Below are 23221 nucleotides of genomic sequence, written 5' to 3'. Positions count from 1 at the left end.
CAATTGTGACTCCATTGAATGAACTGACAAGTAAGAAAATGCCAAAAAAGGTTCAGTGGACAGCAGGCTGTCAAAAAGCATTCGATGACCTAAAGCAGGCCATGTGCACAGCACCTATCCTTAAGAGTCCAGACTACTCCAAACCATTCATTGTCCAAACAGATGCTTCTGAGTTGGGTGTGGGAGCTGTTCTATCTCAACTGAATTTTGATGGTCAAGACCAGCCCATTGCTTTTATAAGCAGAAGGCTGACCCCCAGAGAGAAGAATTGGTCAGCTATTGAGAGGGAGGCCTTTGCTGTGGTTTGGGCCCTGAAGAAGCTGAGGCCATACTTGTTTGGCACTCACTTCAAGATTCAGACCGACCATAAGCCCCTCTTGTGGCTAAATCAGATGAAGGGTGAAAACCCCAAACTGCTTAGGTGGTCCATTTCCCTACAGGGGATGGACTTTACAGTGGAACATAAACCTGGTACTGATCATGGCAATGCCGATGGGCTCTCCAGATATTTCCACTTAGAACAAGAAGACTCACCTGGTCAAGGTTAGCTTATTGTCCCAAAGTTTGGGGGGGGGGTCATGTAGGAGAGTAGGGTCTGCAATCCTATGATCACCCAGATTTTTTGCTTTTGTTTCACTGGTTTACGACTTTCTCTGGCTGTGGGCCTGCCAATCAGACCCACAGCCTGGCTGTTCTCTCTCTAAATTACAACATGTACCCTAGGTGCATTTACCAATTGGTACTGGGCCACCTTATCAGACCCTGTAACTCAGGGCATAGGTGTACCCAGGGCCTACCAGGGGCTGAAGCATGTATTATGCCACCCCTGGCTGGCCTCCTAAATTTGACACAACTGGCTGCATGACAGCTGGGGCAAAGTCGTGTAATCACCCTTTGCTGTAGGTGTAGTATACCTATACCTAACCCTAAAATGGACACACAGATTCCTATCAGTCACTCCTATGGCAGGCCTTGACAATCCTGAAGGCAGAGTGCTTGGAATCGTGTGAGATGGTGCTCTGGCATGAGCTGAGCTGGTCTGCAGCTTGCGGAACCAAGTCCTAATAGCTGTTCCATGATATCGCATACCATATACTCTTAAGTGCATTATAATCCTCGCGGTTAAATGCTAACTTTGGTATTGCTTTATCAAAACATGTCGAGTAAGGTGTCATACGAATTGGAATACTAACCCCTCGCCAATTCTGGCGATGGGGTTAGCATTCCACCCTTCTAGAGGGACACGACATGTATGTAACTGTGAACCCCGGTTAAAGTTAAACGAAGCCTCAGCTCCACAAAATGGATGCTGCCACCACAGACACGAGTCTGACCCCCTGCAGCTGGGAGTCCTTCCAGCGAGGGGAGCCTGGACAAAGGGTTTCCTGTCGGGGGCGGTGCTAGCACCGTCCCAGACATGGGTTTGTGTATCCTGGGTAGGCAGGGCTTTACAGGAAGGTGACTGCTGAGTGGCACCCCGGTGCTCACTACGCATCTGCCGGTCAGAACCAGTTCCAGGGGCACACCAGACCCTGGCCTGGGGAAGTCCGGCATGGCAGAGGGGTGTAACCACCCCCCTCCTAGTCCCACCCATAGGCAGGACCTAGTCACCGGGTCAGCCCCCTTTTTTAGTATAAAGATGGGAGCGGGCCCCCTGTTCAAATTAGATCATCTTTGGAATCAAGACACGACTTTCTTCGAAAGGACATCAAGATTTCTTCTTCAAGATTCTCCCTTGTGGCTAAGGAGTAGTCACCCTGCATCAAGCGGGCGCCATCCTAAGAACACTGCGGTCTGCTGCAAGTCCTTCTTCACGAATCCGACGACCCAGCTTGACGAGACCCGGCTTCCCTGGCACCTCTGACCTCTACTCACCTCTACAACCAAGCTGAGAACCGTGAGTGCGACGAGACCTCGAGGGACCGACGATCGCCAAGACTGCACAACTTCTTTGCAACAAGCCCACCGTGTGCTCCACTGGTGAGTGCTTTGGGGTCCGAGAAGCCCCAACCCTGAGCAGCTCCAGCACCGAAGATCAGCCCTCCAGCATCTCCACGATCTGCGTGGGGCCCTTCTGCTTTTGCGTGCTCACCGCGCTGTGTGGCTACTAGCCGGCTGGCTTGTGGCCTTCTTCACGACGCCCGACGACATCACTGCTGCTGGTCTGGTTGCTCCAGACTGGCCCTTGCTTCCTTCTTCAAGAGAGGCACCCCGGACCCTCCTGGTCCACTCCAGACGCCATTTTGAGTCCACCGCGTGGGCTTGAATTTGCCAAGGCTTTGTTGCCCAATCCTGGGTCCAGCGACGCCGACAGCTTCATCCATCGTGGGACAGCTCGCTCCTCCATCCTGGTCGCCGACAACGCCTCCTGGTCCGTGAGATCTGCGAGCACAGCGTCACCCAGTCACCTAGTCGAGGTGGCTACCATCCGGTGCCCTCCTGGTGCCCACTGACTACTGGCTAGTAGTCTCGAACTTGGTCCCCTCTGCTTTCAGGTGTCACCTTCCTTCGATCCAGGCTTGGATCCATCGAACTTTCTTCACTGGTCGCCTGCCAGCAACTTCTTTCTTCCAGGCTCCTGGTCCGTCTACGAGGATTCCCGACGTCTTTTGAGACATATGCAGCTGCAGCCCCTGGGCTAGGTAACTTCGGCATTTCGGTGCCCCAGCATAGCCTCACTATCCAAGGGTCAGAATCCACTTTCGTTTTCCTCCTACCAGGTCGGGTTCGCCCGAGAACACTAACTTTGTCATTACTAGCTACCATAGACTTTGTCCCGCATCACGCGTGAGAGTGCACACTCTGCACCCGAGTCCCCTGGGTCTCCTAGAAGTAATCTAACGATTCTATAGTCAAGTCCTAGCGATTCCAAAGGCTATTAGTACTGTACTTACCTGCTAGTAATTTTGCATTCCACTTTCAGAGTATATGGCTTTCCGTGCCCCTCGGGCATTTGTATATACTGTGCTAACTTAAGTATTTTCGTAAGAGTTTTGTTTTGTGCTTAGTACCCTGTCCTCATAAAGAGTACAGGGCTGTTGTGATTCTTAATAAATATCTTGTTTATTTTCATAACACTTGTGTGGTGTCCTTTCACTGGGTATTCAAGGGGTATATGTGTGGTAAACAGCTGGCTTAACACGCCCTCTCGAGTCTTTAGCCTTAGACTGCTCGTATCCATGCTACTAGGATAGCTGGTCGATAAGGTTGACTTACAACCAATCATCAATAAGGGTTGCTGGACTGATACATAGTGTTCACTAGAATAGTGACCACTGCATATCAGGCCACCTTCTCACAGCAATCATCAAAACTTCAATTCTTCCTTTGTAGGTTTTTCACAAATATACCTATACAGATTAAAAATACCTATTTTAAAGAACTAGAAACAATTTTCAGAAAGTTTATCTGAAGTAAGAAGGTATCCAGGGTCAAACTCTCTGCGCTTCAATTGGATATTAACCAGGGGGGGCTTGCACTCCCTCAAATTAGGACATACTATGAAGCTGCTGTTTTAGACTTAACAGTTCGTTTAATCGACTTGAAAGGATCAGTAGATACATTTTCTGGGGATAAAATGGTGCAAGAAATTGGCTCAAAGATCCGGATATTTTTAAAAACAGCACAACTCCCTAAAAAGACTAGGTACAAGACTCTTCTGGAATATTCCTATAGATTTCTGATTTTTTTTTTATAAACAAGCAGGTGCTACAGCGTTTCACCATTTAAAAGTAGGTGAATGTAAAAGTTTGGGTCTTCAAATTAGGACTAGCCATCTAAACTGTTGGTATAATTGTGGCCTTAAAGATTTGGGACATTTTATAATAGGACAAAGAGTGATTACTTGGCAAAAGGTTCTAAATAGTGGTGATGGGTACAAACCTCATTTTTTAAAATATACACAGTTTGTATATTTTTAAATAGATTCAATCTCCCTTCAAGTATCGGTCCCACTAAATTTGTGACTGTCCTACTGGGAGCAAAGTTAAGAGGGCTGGGAAATTGGTACCCCCTCTTATGCTCCCAGGAGGAATCAATGCTGGTCAAAAAATGTCTTGAAAAAGTCACTCAGGAGACACAATGTACGCTTTTAGAACGGTATTGGCAGGCCATTTCGCAGTTAGGTAGCAAGGCCTTAAGATCTGCTAATTTTAAAAGAATGGCCTTTTTGTCTCGATGGATGGCTTATTATACACCAAAGCACTCCATAAAATCTATCCTGAAGTGGAAAATAGATGCTTTTGTTGCCAGGCAGAAGGGAGGGGAAATTGGATGCATATTTCTATATGTATCCAAGGCTAGTGCATTTTTTGGAAAGGATCTTCTTAGCCATTAGCCAGGGGATCCAGAAGAGGTTAGATCCAGAAGTTGATGTAGCACTCTTTGGAATTATTAGACAAGTGGGGACCTTAGCAATGACAAGAGGTGAGGAGACATTTATAGCAATCACTTCCCTTGTAGCACGCTGCATGATATTACAGAATTGGAGATCCGCAAAAATGCCTACGTATGCGTGGTGGCTAAATAAGATGAAATGCATAAGGAAACTCGAAGAAGCATATGCAAACAGAGTAGGTGTGATTAAAAAGTTTACTGCTGTATGAAAACACATGGCGAAGATAGAAAATACGGTGGAAGCAGAACCCTATATTTAACCACAAAGTCTTGCTTAAAATGCAAGGGGGCTATAACACAATAAAAAAAAAATTAAAGAATTTTTTTGTTGTTGCAAAAAATGCACTTTAATATAGTACATAAGGATGAGTAGTTAAGGTTAATGAAGGAAATTTGCACTGGATGCCCTTAAGCACTTTAGCACCGCACTTTAGTACTAAGGGGGTGACTACAATGGCGTAACGATCTCAACGGTCACGTCGTTGTAACGTGAATTACCCACCACCGTATCACGATGGCGGTGGTTATCGCGGCGGACAGAAAGCCCTTCTGTCGCTTTTCCGCCGATCGGCAATCATTACGATTGCCAGCCAGGTGGAGCTGGGGCTCATATATGGTGGCGGTGCCTAGCAGGCACCGCCATCTATATTATGATGCTTGGATTATAAGACATCGCCGCCATGGAAAGGCTGGCGGGGACTTGCTTTAGGGGCCTGTTGCGGGCCACCGGGGGTGCACTTGGGGGGTACCTATGGTACCCCCCTACATGTCCTTGCACAAGGTGGCAGGCACTGTGCGGTGCCTGCCGTATTGTGCATGGGCATGCACAACATGGCATTTTACCATTGCGGTGGGTGTTGCAGCCACCAGCACGCGCCGCAATGTTAAAATCCCAGATGCGACCGCCACAGTGGCAGTCGGGCGGTCCCGTTCCCACTAGTCTGCCCACCATCCTAATAGGCCCCTAAGTCAGGATAGAAACTTTTGAATTTTATGAAATGTGCATTTAATCAAGTCTTTGTTGGAGTACGCCAATATGCACTTTATAGTATCTATTTTGTTCAATTGTTTCTGAATGTTGGTCAAACTGTCTTAAAATGCCCTGTTTTTATCGTTTGTTGTTTTTCTTCTTATGCTTCTGCTTAGAAAAACAATTGAAAAATTAAAATTGTAGGACAGGCAGAGGATCCAGTCTAAATATAAGATCCGGCCCTCACCAGAAAAAGCATATAACCATGGACAGGGTTAAAGCTACAAACCCGAAGCCCAAAACCGACATAAAATGGAGAAAATTTAAAACTATCAATGAAGTAGTGGTCCAAAAGATAATAGCCCAACTCAAACGTAAATCTCACTTCTCCATCCCAGTGCGTTAAACACTCCCAAAAGTCCTCAGCAACCTCTCCTCCCCCTCCCCCAAGTAGACCAAGATCATTAATGCATCAGTTATGCAAGGCAAAATCCCAGATTGCCTTAAGATTGTTCAAGTGACACCTCCCTTGAAAAAACCGGTGTGAATCAGACAGATTTAAACAACTTTCTCCCGGTAACTATGATAGCCTTCCATTTGAAAGTGCAAGGAAAATGTCCCCACAACCAACTCTGTCAACACATAGAGCAGTTTGATCTGCTTAGCAACTGCCCGTCTGGTTTGAGACCATGTCACAGCACAGAATATTCCATCAAAAAAATTATGGATTACGCACTCAAAATACAGGACCAGAAAAACACCTGCCTTCTCATTCTCATTGACCTGTCCTCGAATTTCGACATGGCCAAACATAGCATGCTACCTCAGTTGTTCAAATTCAGGATGGGGCTCACAGAAAAGGTGCTCAAAAATTCTCCTCCTATCTAGAGGCTATCTAGAGGCTCAATTAATCATATTAAGGAGCTCCCTATCAGACCCTTAGCTGGTCAACATTGGAATTCCACAACACCCCATAAATTTTTTCCTTTACATGAAATCACTGACAAAGATGCTGCAGCACTCTAATACTGCATGCCACGTGTACATGGATGGAACTCAGCTATCCAAAAAAATATGGTCTTCAGAGGACATTATCCTCCTCAACAACACCATAGCAATTATGCTAACTTGGCAAACCTAGTATCACCTGAAGCTGAAAACCAAATTCCTCCTCATTCTCCCGGCACCCTACGAGGCTAAACCTGCACAAGGATGGTTTAACCAATTGTATGCCCTTGATTGTAAAGCTGTAATTGTTGAATCAATTAAATCTCTTGGCATAACTCTGCGCAAACACCTGAAATGCAAGCCCATGTCAAGGCATCCAGACATTGTGCCCTCTTCCAATTCAGTCTATTTAAGAAGGTCACACGCTGAAGCAAGGCGTTTACTTAAGATAGCCCGCCTGAGTCACAGACTCTCTTAAGAACACAGCACACAACTCCAACATCTCTGGAGGCAGTCGCTTCCTGCGCAGTTCCAGATCCCTGCTACTGGAACCACCGAGATTTAGAAAAAGAAGGACATACATCCGCAGTTTTTCCAGCTCAGCCCCCAGATCCTGGGATTCCCTGCCCCCAGAGATTTGTATGAACCCATTGTCAATTACATGAAAAAAATAGGTAAAAAAGACCTTGATAACCAATTCCTCCGTAGTTGATCGTGTCAAAGCTATCACGGTCTTAAGACGACCAGGTGTTCATCACTCTCACCAGGACCAACACCTGGGGCCTTATTAAACATAGGGCTCACTTTTATTTGTGCCACGACATACTCTTAAATAGGTGAGCCATTTGCAAACAGTGAACACGCCCCTTATTACAGATAATACACTGCCCTCAGGGCAGCAATAAACTCATGCTTCCCTGGGGGCACTGCATTCAAGTGAAATGTGGACCATCGCTAATATCAGTATTACAAAAGGTACTGGGCAAGGGTCCACTGCCCCTTCTGTAATACGAAAGAGCCCGGGGGCCGGAGGGTGGGGGGGGGGGGCACAATGAGGCAACGTGGTGAGAATCTTGCACTCACTTCCGCCTCAGCTCCGGACCACCTCCTCCTCCCAGGCCTTCAAAACTGACCTCAAAGTTCTCCTCCTTCAAAGACACTTCCAAATGTAATTCCTGCCCTCTCTATTATCTGAAGGAAGACCTTTTATTATAGAAAATTCTATTCTCCATGACTATGGAAGTGCCTTCCCAGTGTGTTCTTGTGGTTTGAGAGTCTGCCATTTATTGCAGTGTTACCCTTTTACCTGTGTTTGGTACTCTTATTAACATGCACACGTCACTTTTCTCTTGTAACACACTGTTTGCTACTTCTTACATTTTGTTTGCTTTCGATACTTGCACAAGTGCCACCATTGCCTACGTAAGGTTTGTTCTTGTGTTTGAGTGTCTGCCATGTATTGCAGTATTTTACCTCTACTTTTACTTTGTACGCTTTTGTAACCTGCAAACATCACTTTTTAGGTCTCAAACCGACGGCTGGCTCGCCAGCCGGATGTCGGAGATTTTATGAGTTTGAGTAAGGGGGCTTGAACCCGCCTCTCGTCTCCATTCTCTTCCATTGGCTGGCTTCCTAAACGGAGGCCAGCCATTGGAGGAGAAGGGAGTCACTCCAAACAAGCCCAGTCTCTTTCGGATTCGGGGCTTAAGTTTTGCTGTTCTTTCGATGGTGACGTCATCGTCACTCAGAACAGCAAAACACGCCCCCGAATCCGAAGAATTCAGATGTTTGCCTCCTCTCCTTTCCCGCTGACCGTGGATTTTTTTCCTTTCCTCCCGTGTGCCGTTTTTTGTGCTTCTGTCCCCTGTTTGTTTTTTTGCCTGTTTATTTAATAACGCTGCTCGAGGTTGCTAAGACCAGACCAGGACCCGGCCCTTTCCCATGACCCCGCTTGACATTGCCCTGCATGCTCAGACTCCTGGAGCAGGGTCTCTCACCTGCCTCAGGTGTACAACACTCATAACACCTCCCCTTCCTCCCCGCCTCCTGCCCCCAGCTCCTCGGACATGAAAGAGCTTCTCATGGCAAGAGACCGCCGTGGACAGCATCAGTATTCAGCCCCTGGAGAGGGCAGTGCAGCGGCGGAGGCACTGGCGGTGATTGCTGGGCCCGAGGGCGCTGACCTAGGCTGCAAGATCCGAATGTAAAGACCATGGGACCCTATGATGCAAGTCGTAGACCTGTCTCGCGAGATTTACGTCTCTCTCTGAAGTGCTCCTTCGCCACTGAAATGAGTCCTGGAATGCAGGGGAGGAGGCAGAGATGTCTGCGCTGATGACACATTTCAGCAAATTACTTTTTATGAACTATTTTCCCCAGGCCTCGAGATCTGAAATGGCACGGGTGGAGCACGCCGGCTTCTTTAGGGGTTCACTCGCAAAGGCCATGGTCCCAAACGGGAAAATGTCACTAAGGCCCCATTTTATGAAGACGATGGTTCCAAATCCACTTCCTTCCCCAGGCTGGCTACCTTTGAGTAAAGAGCAAACCTTAGCAATTTCCCCTTCTGTTGTATAATTGTCATTTAATTAAACGTTTTTCTCTAGCGCTTAAGCAAAAGTACTGCTTTAAAAGGGCTGTATTCAGTCCTTTATTTACTGTTGATTGGAAACGCACGAGCTTGTTGCTAAAGCCACTTCGCATGATGAAAGTTACCCACGAAGTGCACAAAATACAATTCGCAATACTAAATCCCAGCATCATATTGTAAAAAGAATGGATTTGGGTTGCTTTCTGACAAGAATGATATACCGGACTGATTGGAAGATGACATCAGAGCGAAATGAACCTGTGAAAGCCTGGGGGGCACCCGCTGTGTGTTTTAGTCTAGGCTGCTGTAGCTCCCAGGGCACACACAGTTCTTTACCTGATGTGTGCTTGTCTGCGCTGGAGATGGGGCCTCAAAGTCAGCCCCATACAAAGTATTTTGCAGGTCACCCATAGGCTGAATTGCTGGTGGGAAATACATTCTTTTATGATTTGAAAGCTCATTTACTTATAGGGATCACTGCAGGTGGTCTCTACGTAAGCAGACAGACATGAGCTCCTCGTCTCTACTCGTGATCACCCTGCCGCCCCCTCCCTTACAATTCCCTCCCAGAGCGCTATTATGCCTCAGTCACCACCTTTTTTTTTACGGTGTTGTGCGAACCCTCCCAATCAACACAGTTACCCTGACCCATCATCCACGGACACCAGCAGTGGGTCGGAGCCAGAACTGCTATCACCTCTTGGGCAAAAACTCCTCACCCATCCTCATGCCCACCCTTCGCCGCCCGACGACAGGGGGGGGGAGGCGGGCAATCCTCCGTGTGTGGTGGGGGTTGTTGAGTGCGCAACACAGAGGTGGCGAACGAGCTGCAGCTTCTCTGTGACTGCCCAAAGCCTGTGTATCCTCCCAGCTGTAAGATCCAGGCACACTTTGAGTGATTACGATCGCGCCCTCCCATCAGGACCGATCGTGGGTTTGAAAACAGCGTTTCAGCGGGGCTATTCTGGGCATGCTGATGCGAACTCTTCTTTTCCGGTAGAAATCGGGAGAGTCCCCTGACAAAAGAGGTTTACCGCGACTCCAGGACTAACAGGATCTTGATTTGGGCTTAAGCCCCGCTGCGGAAAGTATAACTTTTTGGGGTTTGCGCAGGGATTTATTGAAATGTCTGTTTTAATGAAGACAGTTTGCATAATTGTACTGTGTTGGTCATTTGGCACATCGTGACAGCATTTTCATTGTCCTGACTTTTTATTCATCTTCTCAAGTTCTAAGCAATCCTCTCCAATAACAACCACAGACGGGCACCCATTTTGTGCTCCTCTGCCCCCTGGCTGTGCTAGCTCCCCTGCCCCCTGGCTGTGCTTGCTCCCCTGCCCCCTGGCTGTGCTTGCTCCCCTGCCCCCTGGCTGTGCTTGCTCCCCTGTCCCCTGGCTGTGCTTGCTTCCCTGCCCCCTGGTTGTGCTTGCTTCCCTGCCCCCTTGCTGTGCTTGCTTCCCTGCCCCCTGGCTGTACCTGCTTCCCTGCCCCCTCGCTGTGCTTGCTCTCCTGCCCCCTAGCTGTGCTTGCTCTCCTGCCCCCTGGCTGTGCTTGCTCCCCTGCCCCCTGGTTCCCCTGCCCCCTCCATGTGCTTGGTTCCGTTGCCCCCTCCCTGTGCTTGCTTCCCTGCACCCTCGCTGTGCTTGCTTCCCTGCACCCTCGCTGTGCTGGCTTCCCTGCCCCCTCGCTGTGCTTACTTCCCTGCCCTCTGGCTGTGCTTGCTTCCCTGCCCCCTGGCTGTGCTTGCTCCCCTGTCCTCTGGCTATGCTTGCTTCCCTGCCCCCTGGCTGTGCTTTCTCCCCTGCCCCCTGGCTGTGCTTGCTCCCCTGCCCCCTCGCTGTGCTTGCTTCCCTGCACCCTCGCAGTGCCTGCTTCACTGCCCTCTCGCTGTGCTTGCTTCCCTGCCCCCACGCTGTGCTTGCTTCCCTGCCCCCACGCTGTGCTTGCTCCCCTGCCCCCTGGTTCCCCTGCCCCGTCACTGTGCTTGCTTCCCTGCCCCCTCCCTGTGCTTGCTTCCCTGCCCCCTTGCTGTGCTTGCTCCCCTGATGTGTGTGTGTGGCTCTGGGTGTGTGTGTGTGGCTCTGGGTGTGTGTGTGGCTCTGGGTGGGGGTGTGGCTCTGGGTGGGTGTGTGTGGCTCTGGGTGGGTGTGTGGCTCTTGGATGTGTGGCTCTGGGTGGGTGTGTGTGGCTCTGGGTGGGTGTGTGTGGCTCTGGCTGTGTGTGGGGCTCTGGGTGTGTGTGGGGCTCTGGGTGCGTGTGTGTGGGGCTCTGGGTGAGTGTGTGTGTGGGGCTCTGGGTGCGTGTGTGTGTGGGGCTCTGGGTGCGTGTGTATGTGTGGGGCTGTGTGTGGGGCTCTGTGTTTGTGGGGCTCTGTGTGTGTGGGGCTCTGTGTGTGGGGCTCTGTGTTTGTGGGGCTCTGTGTGTGTGGGGCTCTGTGTGTGGGGCTCTGGGTGCGTGTGTGTGTGTGGGGCTCTGTGTGTGGGGCTCTGTGTGTGTGGGGCTCTCTTGTGTGTGGGTCTCTGTGTGTGTGGGGCTCTGTGTGTGTGGGGCTCTGTGTGTGTGGGGCTCTGTGTGTGTGGGGCTCTCTGTGTGTGGGGCTCTGTGCATTTGCGAGCTATTAAGCTATTGGAATTGTAAATGACAATGCCATTTATTTAACGATTAAGCTATTGGCAATGTAAATGAAAATGCCATTTATTTATGATTGAAAAAAAGAAAAAAAATGTCATGAGCAATGTCATAGCTCTACCTTTAATAATGCCGAGACCATTGCATTGTAAATGCTTGTTCCTCCTGTAATGCACCGTTTGCTACCTCTTGTATTTGTTTGCTCACGATTGTCACTTTTGCCTCATGTAACTTAGCGTTTGCTTTTGTAATTTGTTCACTTGTAATGTTCTCATGTATCAGTTCTGTTCCTATTGTGGAGCGCTCTGACACCTTCGGGTAAAGTCTGCGCTATATAAAAACGCATAAATAAATAAATAAATAATAAATGCCCACTGTGCCCCTTTGGCATCTTCTGTAATGCAGCCCCAGGTCTGCAGACTCCACATGTTTCCAAAAAACTAAATGATGCAGTTTCACACGCACTTCTCCCAAACCAAAGATCACAGACAGAATTGCAAACCTCTTGCCAGTCCATCCATATAATTGTCACAGACAGGCCGAGCAATTCGACAATTGTACCAAACACAACTTTGTGCCCCAGCCCCATTTTCAGTTTTAGACACGCTTCTGTTACTAGCGACCACGGGCTATCTCCCTTATTAGAAGTTTTTGATTGTACCACATTATGCAACTGTGATTGTTCAGCGCTCAGATATCTTTGGGTCACGTGAGTGCTCTACAGAAGGAGATTATGATTAGCGCAACCACTTAAGTGGAATGTGTCTGAAATCGAATTTCCATTTCTTTCGATATTTCTTGGTACTTCTTGAAAGTTGGTTCAATCCACTCAAAAGAGATTGTTTAACTTTTTTTTTACTGCCTCAAATTCTAATAAATTCTTTTGAACTAAAAAAAGAGATTGTGTATGTTAGTCAAGTATTAAAAGTTATGGGGGAATGGAGAAAGTGTCTTTAATAATCCATCATTGTAAGAAACGTTATCTGTAGAATCTGTTGATTGCATAAACATTGCCGGACAAAAAAAACGAAAAAACACATATGGTGGCTAACATGCAGCCTCATATGCAACCCTCATGAGGCCACCTTGCAACCAAGAACCTGATCCAGGTTTGCAAATCCAATGTCAAATGAGCGACCACTGCCCCATGCGGCTGTGGCGCTCCTTCCGTGTGTTGGCCAAGAAACTTTGGAATGTGCTCCCCATTTCCATCCGCTGTATAAAGTCCTATCTGCCTTTCCGCAAAGCTGTGAAAATATTCCTCTTCCACCCGCTACAAGCTGTCTTGTTTGTGATAAGCCGTGCAGTTTTCTGTTTTCAGCGCCGGGAAGCCCCTTTGCTGAGGCAGCCGTGTGCACTCTACAAGTTACCATAACATAACATAACACAAGGCACACGTTAAAATAATCATAAACTAGACCATAAATCACATGTCAAGATATACACCAGTCCCTTACTATGTTCAGCAGACTATTCTGGTAAACACAGCCTGCTGGTGAAGGCAGCAGAAGCATCCAGACGTGTCCCAGAAGCACCAGCCACTGCTACACATGGGACTCGTCACTGATGAAGCCAACATAAAACAGGATATGTCTGGATTTGCTTATGTTCCTGTTGAGTGGAGATGCGAATTGGCAGATTGGACTAAACTAAATTGATGGCAGTGCTAGAAATAATTTGCAAAGTAATCGAACATTTGATGGAATGGAATGCACCTAACGTAATTACCACTGGTTAAGATGAGTTTGAGAAATCTGTGCATCCCTTTTTGTGCGGTTTTGAAGTTTTTCCTAACAGTTATGGGATCACTTATTCCTAATATTTTGTTGGAAATACCAGTTGTGCTTGATAACTCATACAGTTGCAACAGCTTTAATTGCACACGTTGTGTTATTTTATTATATGTTTAGACTTCAAAGTACTTGAAATGTTAGCAATTTTAACCACTGAAACATCACATCCACAGATATCTGGTCCTAATGCATTACTCTGATTTAGTATTTATATATTATTTATTCAGCATTTTCAGTTGACAGGATGAAATGTGGGATTTATAGTGAGGAGCGAGCTGGCTCCTCCAAATAGCATATATGGGAAGATTGTTGGACTGGATTTAGAGTGATTTCAGCCACATTATTAAGTTAAACACAAGCAGTGGTTTGGTATAGGTTAGCTGGCGCCACTTAGAAAATCTCACAGTTGATTTGACGTTAGAGGTTATATCTGACGGTGCTAAAAGGTAGAAGGAACCACTTTAATCCTTCCAAACGCGGCACAAGCCTTACACAAGCTATAACACTCCTTAGCACACGTAAGTCACAATAATGTTATATATACAAGTGTTTCCACATTCTGATACAATCACGAAGAGTTTGTCGTATTTGGGAATGTAACCCATGATTTCAAGGCTATTTCCAGATCTGTGTTGTCCGATTAGTTCCAGGTGTCTGTATCTACCGGAAGGCTTTCGCCCGTTATCTTCCTGTCCGAGAAGTGTTCCCCGTTAACAATCAGCGTGTCCGCTCGATTGTGGTTTCCCAAACACGCGTTTGGGAAACCACAATTGAGCGGAACCATTAAACCTTCTCAAAGCATCTTTGCGTCATATATTATGCTTGTTTTTCTGTAGACTTTGGCTTTTTCTGATTTGTGTGACATAATTGTACACGACTGTGAAAGATTTCTGTTCTTGTGTGCATAGGTATTACTGTAGCATTTGTCTTTGTCAATTGAATACATCTTATTTTATTCATTCATCTGACTATTGGATTTACTACAGATTTGTTGCCCGGGGCAGCAGAAAACCTGAGGCTGATCATGGTGACAAATAAAGTACAGCTAATCTATAGGGGAGTAATAGTGTTAGCTACAAATTAAAGAGAATAATTTATTCTTCTCCTTGGTCAGAGATAAGAAACTAACTCAAGTATCCTTGCTCTACGACTGAAGTAGTGAAACTAAACTTCATATGAATGCGAATCGTTCTAAGTAAATCGAGTGAGGAGAGTTCACACATTTTTTAAAAACCTTGTAGATACATTTGCGCAGTTTTGCAAATCCCCTGGGCCTTGCAGACGTGTTTTCTTCGTCCCATTTGCTACAGCCTTTTTATCTTATGGGCACCACAGCTCCCCGACCTTCTTTCGGTGTGTATGAAGTAGGTAGAAATGAAACGGGGGAGGTCCTGCTCACAGGACATGTGTTTGGCGCTTTGTCTGTGTCACCTTACCCAAAGAGCAGAGGTCTCTCTGCATCTAGAACTCTGCATCTCAGTGCTGGGGACTCCCTCTGCCTAGGTGTTAGATATTGTTTTCTGCTGCCTGGTACCACAACAGATTTCCTTATGGCCCTAGCTAGTGTTTTAGTGTGTGAAGCCTACTCCATGGAACTTGACACCTACCCAAATTAGGAGCCAAATCTCCTATAAATTGAGAACTGAGTGGTGGTTTGGGGGCAGGTGGCACTCAGGAAATCTGCCCTTACATATGCAGAGTCAGGACAAGAGATGGAGAACATTACTGTTTGAATTCTCAGAGTTAAATATTGGTAAATATGTTGACCTCTAGTTTTTTTCTAAGAGTAGCAGACTTCCAGAGACAGAAGCAGTTGAGATAGCAGTGTAGAGAAAATCAAAACCCTCAAGCAGTGATTGTTTCCAAATTTGTCAATAGTTACTCTTCACGTTTCAAACTCTACATAGTGCCACAATATCGTGCACAAGATAAAAGTAAATTGGTTGAGTACCCTATGGTATTGCTAAACTGGTTTTGGTGGGTAAACCTGGAAGAGAACTGTAGCAAGTAGATGTATCTCCTATGATGTGGTCTACAAGTCATTATTTATATGAAAGGTACATCTGCTTCCTTACCTGTAGCTTCTACCATTCCTTCCAGGATCACCACTATCTCAAACTCCTCCTTCCCGAGCTCATCCTTTGCCATTTCCCAGAAGGGGCTCTGTGCATTGAACTCATGGCAGATGATGAGGGGAGAGACCAGGAAAAGCCGATCATCACCTGTGTCGAACCCAACATTGAGGTCCGTCTGGTTGAGGGGGATGAACTCCCCCTCTTTGGTCTGCTTGGATTTAATCAACTTAGCTCGGATGGAAGCCTCCACAATGTGGGAGTTTCTCAGATCCCCCACCCTGAACATCAGGCACAGCTTCCCATCTCGCACCGAGATGACTGCCATGTTGGAGAACATGAGGGTTTCGGCTCGTTTCTTTGGCTGGGAAATCTTTACAAACATGCATCCTACCATGAAGGCGTTGACAATGGAACCCAATATGGCCTGGACAAGTAACAATACAATTCCTTCCGGACACTTGTCTGTGATAACACGATACCCATAACCAATGGTGGTTTCAGTCTCAATGGAGAACAGAAAGGCAGAGACAAATCCGTTGAGCTTATTAACACAAGGCGTCCAGGTATCATCATCGGTATGTTCCAGATCACCACGGATGTATGCAATCAGCCACCATACAAATCCAAACAGGATCCACGTTGTGGTGTAGACCATGGTGAAAACCAGCAGGTTGAATCTCCACTTTAGGTCCACCAGAGTAGTGAAGATATCCGTGAAGTATCTGTAAGTTTCTCGGACGTTACCATGATGGACATTGCACTTCCCATCTTTTTCTACGTAACGCTGTCGCCGTCGGTTTTCTGGCTCTGGCATTACAATCGTCCTGTTAGTTGAAACCACATGGCCATCGCGGACATGTTTATGCATTTCATTTACTCGGTTCTCCACGTCCTGAGGCATGGGTTTGCATTTGTTCATCTTCGTTTTAGAAACCAGGGAATAGTTGTATTCCCTCTAACCTGCCGGAAAGAGGAAAGTATTAGTATGTATCTTAAAATGGATGGTAACAGGACTTAGCTACTATGGCATGAAGTAAACAGCTATGAATCTAATTCATGACGAGAGAGGAATTTACTCAGTAAGAATTAAAATTCTTCAAGTAAGCTGCATTGAAATCTTCAACAACCATTGGATACAAACAGGCATTCATGATACCTAACAATCATTCCTGCTCAAGAAATAGATTCAAGTTCATAAATCAATTTAAATAAATGAAGCAATTTTGAACAATATCACTTAATTTAATGCGTAGATTATAAACCAATAGTGTGTGTAGTCATGTCAATTTCAGCCTCAGCTAGCACTGAGTAGAGCCTTGGTTCTAAATTGACATGGGCACCAGCTATTGTTGCTCCCATACGGTAGTCGCAATTTGTACTCTTTTCATATTATACAAACTGTAGATATTCCCAATCTCTATTCGACAAGGAATGTCTAATGTGATGTATTATTCCCGAATGGCACATTGACATAGCATAGATGTATTGGTATTTTTAAGCTCAACCTTGTGCTGATATGGCAATCTGAGAGATTAATTTGTCAACACCAGAGCAGTCCATAGTCCCCTGTTGGCCAAAATGGCCTTACTATAATCCTGGGGCAATATCTCTCATTTCAATCAGCCACAGAGGATCGGAGAGGTACTGCTTCTGCACAATTAACGTGTGCCCTTTCAGGCTCAGAGGCTCTGGGAAGGCCTTCAACAGCAGCTGCTGCTGCTTTAGCCCAACCTCACAATTGAAGCTAAAACGCTAGTTTGAAGGTTTTTTCATAGGTGTTTGTACATGTACAATACAGGGTTTAAGCTATTCAAATTGAGAATGCAGGTTTCTAGCATAGGTTTTCAAAAGACCAATTATATATTTATAACTTGGGAAAGTAGAGACCATTCACTGAAACATTTTCTTGAGGATTTCAAAAGTTTCAACAACTCTGTGCAAGTCTTTAAGGTATATTTTACTCCCAAGGCCAATTATCTTGCCCAATGTCTATTTTTATTGCAACATATATGATGTCCATACTGGAGTCGAAACCACAACACATTTTCTTACAGTGACATGTTTTTTTTAAGGAAAACATAATGTTCCATTCCAATTCCATCAGGAAATGTTCTAAGATAAAAGGAAAATAAAGCAGTCATGTTGCGCCTGATTTACAAAAACCTTCCTGTGGACGAACTGACTGCATACAATTCAAATATTGATTCACTGTCCAGCGCTGTAGTATTTATGTATGCAGAGGCAACCCTTCTTGTCGAGCTACAAACCTGTAGGTGTTAGTGATTCCCTGAAAGCAGGTTCTCGGGGCCTTACTCTCACAGAAACATGTCTGAGGCTACGTCAATCTAAACTTTTTAACCTCAGTAGGAGTGTTAGAGTCTTTTGAGTACTATCTGTGCTTCCAATTGCCTACTAGAATAACACAGATTTCCAATTATATATCCATTCTATGCAAGACTGGCAAAGACATCATATGAACAGAGAGGAGCAAACTTTTAATCAAATTACATAGTGAAGCGTAGCCAGCACTAGCGATTTGAGAAAATTGGTTTTTTTTAAATTTCTACTGTGGCTGTGGGTTGCTAGGCAATGCAGGCTTTGCACTTGTGTTTGCAGCAAGAAAGCCTTTAAAAAAAAGGGTGAGTTGAGCAAATATGCAGTGAAAGTATGAAGTAGTACACTGGCACTTACACCTTCACATGCCCTTGCATCAGAACTACTTGCTCCTACACAATTACTCGTGTCTGGAACTTCTGCTGTGAAATTCCTTTTGCTCAACCATCGTCGGGCTAAGCATGCTTTTTACCCACTACTTTGTTTCCCAACGCTCCTTCCTCCACATCCCTCTCTGTCTGCTCTGTCCTCTTGCTGCAACAAATGATTGATTGATTCAACGAGGTAACAGTTTCAATTGCAGCAGATTTATTGGTAAAGCCAGCCTCTGGGACAGCAGCATGAAGGTAACCGCTCCTGATGCCAACCGGAGTCTCTCTCATTGGCCACATTCTCAACTGTCACAACAGATGAGACCCGGCCGATAGAGCAAGCGGGATAACACTCAATGTGCCACCAACATGATCGCGAGCAGCATGAGGCAGATGAGAATTGCAAGGCTACCACGGGCCACAATATATCTCCCCTTTTTAATAAAACAAACCACTTTCAAAGCATATTGATTTTTGTAAAAACTTCGAAAGGTAAAATGAGTTACAACTATGAGATAGAAAATGTAGACAATAACATATGATAGAAATGAAACTAAGGAAAACTAACAATTGTAACAATAGGAGCAAGGTTGTCGAAATCTTTCATCAAAAAAAGGGAGTGGTCTGTACTTGTTCACTTTTTCTTAACTCCTTTTAGTTAGAGAAACACTTATGTTTTAATAACTTGGTTTCTGAAATATTTTTTCTACGGTTCTACGGTTTCTGAAATATTTTTCCTACACTTTTCAAATTACCTTTCCTTGACACATCATTCCCCAAAACCTCTTTATTTACAGGAGCAAACTGAACAACAGAGGATTTGTTCCACCATTGCTCCCCTTCTACACAAATTGCAGACCTTGAAACAACAATTATTCTTTTGGGATTGCTAAACTTCACATGACCATATCACCCAGCATTACTTTCATTATCCTTTGAAAGACAGAAGCTGCGGACGCCAAACCAAAATGGCATCCTCCTGAATTGAAAAACTTCATCTGTTGTGACAAAAGCATTAAGGTGTTTAGAAGACTCAGCAAGAGCGATTTGATGGTAAGCTGACTTTAAGTCCAAGTTGGTGAATATTTTCTCACTGTTTAGTTTTACCATGGGTTCATGAATTCAAGGTAAGGGGTGAACATCAGCTCAAATATTTTTATTTAGAGACCTAAGATAAACATTTCTTCTTCTTTGCTATGATGATGGGTGACAGCCAAGGTGAGCTATCAACTAGTTTGATTATACATAGATCTTGCAAATATTTTGAAGCCTTAGGTAATTCATTACTAACACTTAAAGGAACCCTTCTGAATTTGTGCTTAACAGGTATGGCATCTTCCTTGAGCTTGATATTAAATTCAAAGTTTTTTTTAACACTCCCAACTTATTCTCAAACAATACATCCTATTTTTTAACCAACTGTTGAATCTGTGAAAGAAAAGCAACATCATTATTGGTATTATGCATAGCATTAACAGCAATCGAGTATTCCGTTTCTATTTCTCTTGTGTTGTTGTAATATTTCACGTGAAAGTTCAGAAAATGACACAACTTTCCTACTTTTGCCAGGTAGAAGAGCAATGTCTAGTATAGCTTGATGTACCCATCCTAAAATGTTCTCTCTCTTAAAACCAACAGACTTTACAAGTGAAACACTCACTCAGTTTGGTAGTTAACCGTAGGCACAAAATAGTCAATAAGATCGATTTTTGCCCCTTGAAAAGATTATAATAAATGTGAGGACCATCAAGCAGTTTATGCTCAAACATATCATAGGTGATGATGGTCACTGTGAGTCCAGAATCCATTAACAATCTGACAGATTTATTTCCTATAATGATGTTGTCAGGGGGATTTTCATTCGAATGACTGTATTTAGAGTTTATACTGAAAACCTGGGGCCATATGTAGGTGGCCAAATACCGGTCGGTAAAGCCGAAAATCGGTAATTTTCGGCTTTACCGACCGGTATTTAGCCTTGTGTGATGTACGTATTACCGAATGCTGTCGGTAATAACGAATCGGTAAATCATCACCGATTCCTTATTTACCGATCGGTGAACACCGAAACAAACAATACAGAATCGGTAAATAACGAATCAGTAAAAATTCCAAAATGCGATGTAGCAAAAATCGGTAATACCGAATTTGACCCAATTCGGTATTAACAAATCAGTATTTACCACTAATCCTGAGCAGGTGGTAATCCGGTGCATTGCTTAAAAACAGCCCCAAAATGCAATAGTGTGAACACGATGGCGGGCCTCTACCTCATAGCAAGGCGGCTAAGTTTGAGAGCAGCAGGAGTGAGGATTTGGAGACGGGAAGAGTGGGTGTACAGAGTGGGTGTCACATTGTTTCAATTGACTGAACCAGAAATCCCTGAGAGTTACAGGCTGCACCCACACACCATCCGCGACCTCATACAGGACCTGAAACCATATCTTGAGCATCGGACACCAAGGGTCCACGCAATACCCACCCATGTACAGGTGCTCTGTTGCCTGCACCTCCTGGCATCAGGAAGCTACCAGGGTGTGATAGCCATAGCAGGTGGTGTGTCACAGAGCTGTCTATCCTGTTTTTTCGACACCTTCCTGGATGCCATGATGGACCGAATGCACCATTACATAACCTTCCCCAGTACACAGGAGGAGCTGCAGAAGACCAAGCTGGATTTCTACCAACTGGCGCAGTTCCCACACGTCATTGGCAGCGTCGATGGGACTCACATACCAATCTGCCCCCCTGCAGCTACAGAATACATTTACAGCAACCGCAAATCCACCCACTCCATAAATGTGCAGGTGATATGTGATGCTAAGTTCATCATAACAGACATTGTGGCCAAATTCCCAGGGAGTACCCACGACGCGTACATATTAAGGAACAGTGGTATCCATACACGTCTGGCTGCTGGTGAATTTGGAGAAGGATACCTACTAGGTAAATCAATGTGACACACTGTGATGTATACCTTGGCTCAAATTAATGGCACTTTCTTTTGCATTTAGGTGACAGCGCATATGCCCGCCGGTCTTACCTACTCACACCATATCTCAACCCATCCACTCCAAGGGAGAGGAGATATAATGTGGCACATAAGAGCACACACAACGTGGTGGAGCGCACCTTTGGACTGTTTAAAAGCATATTTAGTTGCCTCCACAAAAGTGGAGGAGCACGTCAGTACAGTCCCATCAAATGTTGCAGAATAATTGCTACATAATCTAGCAACAAAAAAAGGAACAGCAGTGGTAATAACTGACTCTGAGGACGAGGACAATCCCCAGCCAGAGCCCTGCTCAGCTAGTGTTGCAGTAGAACAGGATGGGAGACACAGACGGGCAGGGATAACGTCCAACTATTTCTGAGTGAGTAACAAGACAGAGCCAGTAACAGTTGTTGTGTAATGGTGTTTAATCAGCACACCACCAGGATTGAAAGCAGTGTCCATGAAGACATGGGTTACATCACCCATCTCATGATTGCAAAAAAGCAGTTTGACCTACTTTCTGCGCCCACGCGCTGCATGGCCACGTTCCCTGGCCACACTGTCTGTAGTGTCAGATTGTTCCTGGGCAGCGCTGTGGCATTCGCTGAGCCTCCTGCCCTCGGTGGGAGAGGGCGTAATGCTACCACGGCTGGTAGCCTCCTCACTGTCCCCCCCCCTTCCATTGTGGCCGCCTTCATGTTCTGCAGCAGTTCCAATGCAGAGGTCATCGAGACCATGCCCCTGGCCGCGTCCCTGTTACAATGCGCCATCTCCTCCTGCATGGCGATAGACCTATGACAGATGAGGGAGGTAGCAGTGGCCAGCTGGTTCACTGCCTTGGCATAGGCCTGAAGTCTCTGCCTCTCCCTGCGCCTACAATGACGGTCCTGCTCCAACTGGCTGCATAGGTTGTCCACAGAGGTTGCAATTCCCATCATTCCCTCACATATGTTGTCGCCCTTTGAACTAATGACCTTTTCAATCCTGTAAATGTGTTTGTTCATTTGGGCCACCTCTCTGTGCAATGATCTCATCTCCCATTGCAGGCGCTGGACCTTGAGCATGTCGCCTTCCAGTCCAGCAAAGACACTTTCATCCTGTTCGGAGCCTTGAGGACTGGCTGGCCTTGCCCTGCAGTGTCTTGATGAAGTACGGGCGCCCTCAGATGGAGAACCAGCCCTCACTATGTTGCCCTCCACATGGACTGGAGACAGTTGTCCCCCTGTGCCCTCCTCCTCCGACTCCTTCATCTGCTGGATGGTGGCCACGGCATGCCTCCTGCCTGACTGTGGTGGTGTTGATGATCGTTGCAGTGGGGATTGAGAATGAGGAGATGACGGCATTCTCTGGCGCTGTGGTGATTTCTGTGAAGGAGTAGTTGGAGGTGGTGGTTATGCGGAGCTTTTGTGCCCTGCAGGCATACTCTCCTCATCATGTTGCCTCCCCTCTGGCCTGGCTGTCTTTGGTCGGCTCCCCTCTGCAGCACTGCGAGATGTCTCGCCTGTAATGACAGAATGTACATATACTCACTTCTCTGGCTGCAATTGCATTGCATTAAACATCATGCCTACAGATCACAGTGATTGTCCTGAGCTTGCTAATTACTTTCACCTGCTATTGTGTTTGCTAGGCTGACTATCCTATACATCAGTTCCCTAGGACTACATCTCCCGCAATGCATAGCAGGTAATGAGTAAGACATGGAGTGCAGTGGGAGCCCCTATGCCACTATGGAGATTGGGGTTGGGGAGGGGGTAGCACAACATGCTGGGCATGCATCTTACCTTGTTTTCTTGCAGCTCTGGCAGATCTGTCTGCATCTCCCACGCCACTCACACTCTCCGGCTGGTGGGTGGACTCCACCATCAGTTCTGAGGAAATATAAATTTTATGGTCAAGAAATGTTCCCTAACGTGTACCCCACCGTCTCCATGTACCAGCTTAAAGTACATGTAACTTCCCTCCTGTGCCAGCTATGAAGACGCAAATACATTTGCGTCCAACGTTAACATGTCCTCTTTCAGATCCACCCTGAATGGGTTGAATATTCCGTTCCTAAGAATGCCATGCCAACGTCTTTTTGTGGTGTACTTTACACGTTTTACAGCTCTGGCGAAGTAGG

General features: G+C 46.0%; 1 protein-coding gene across 1 annotated transcript in view; it reads right to left on the bottom strand.

Annotated features, from left to right (window-relative positions):
- LOC147701403 (G protein-activated inward rectifier potassium channel 4-like) overlaps positions 1-23221 on the bottom strand; it is a 494489-nt gene that overhangs the window by 58515 nt on the left and 412753 nt on the right. The window contains exon 4 of the mRNA XM_086930082.1: positions 15400-16359. Coding sequence (XP_086786208.1) covers positions 15400-16318 — 919 coding nt within the window. The 5' untranslated portion in view covers positions 16319-16359. The remainder of the gene's footprint in view (positions 1-15399; positions 16360-23221) is intronic.

This window comes from Lissotriton vulgaris, chromosome 7 (genome assembly GCF_964263255.1).
Source record: "Lissotriton vulgaris chromosome 7, aLisVul1.2, whole genome shotgun sequence".
Lineage (NCBI taxonomy): Eukaryota > Metazoa > Chordata > Amphibia > Caudata > Salamandridae > Lissotriton > Lissotriton vulgaris.
Note: the sequence above shows the minus strand (reverse complement) of the source record. Positions and strands in the feature narration are given on the sequence as shown.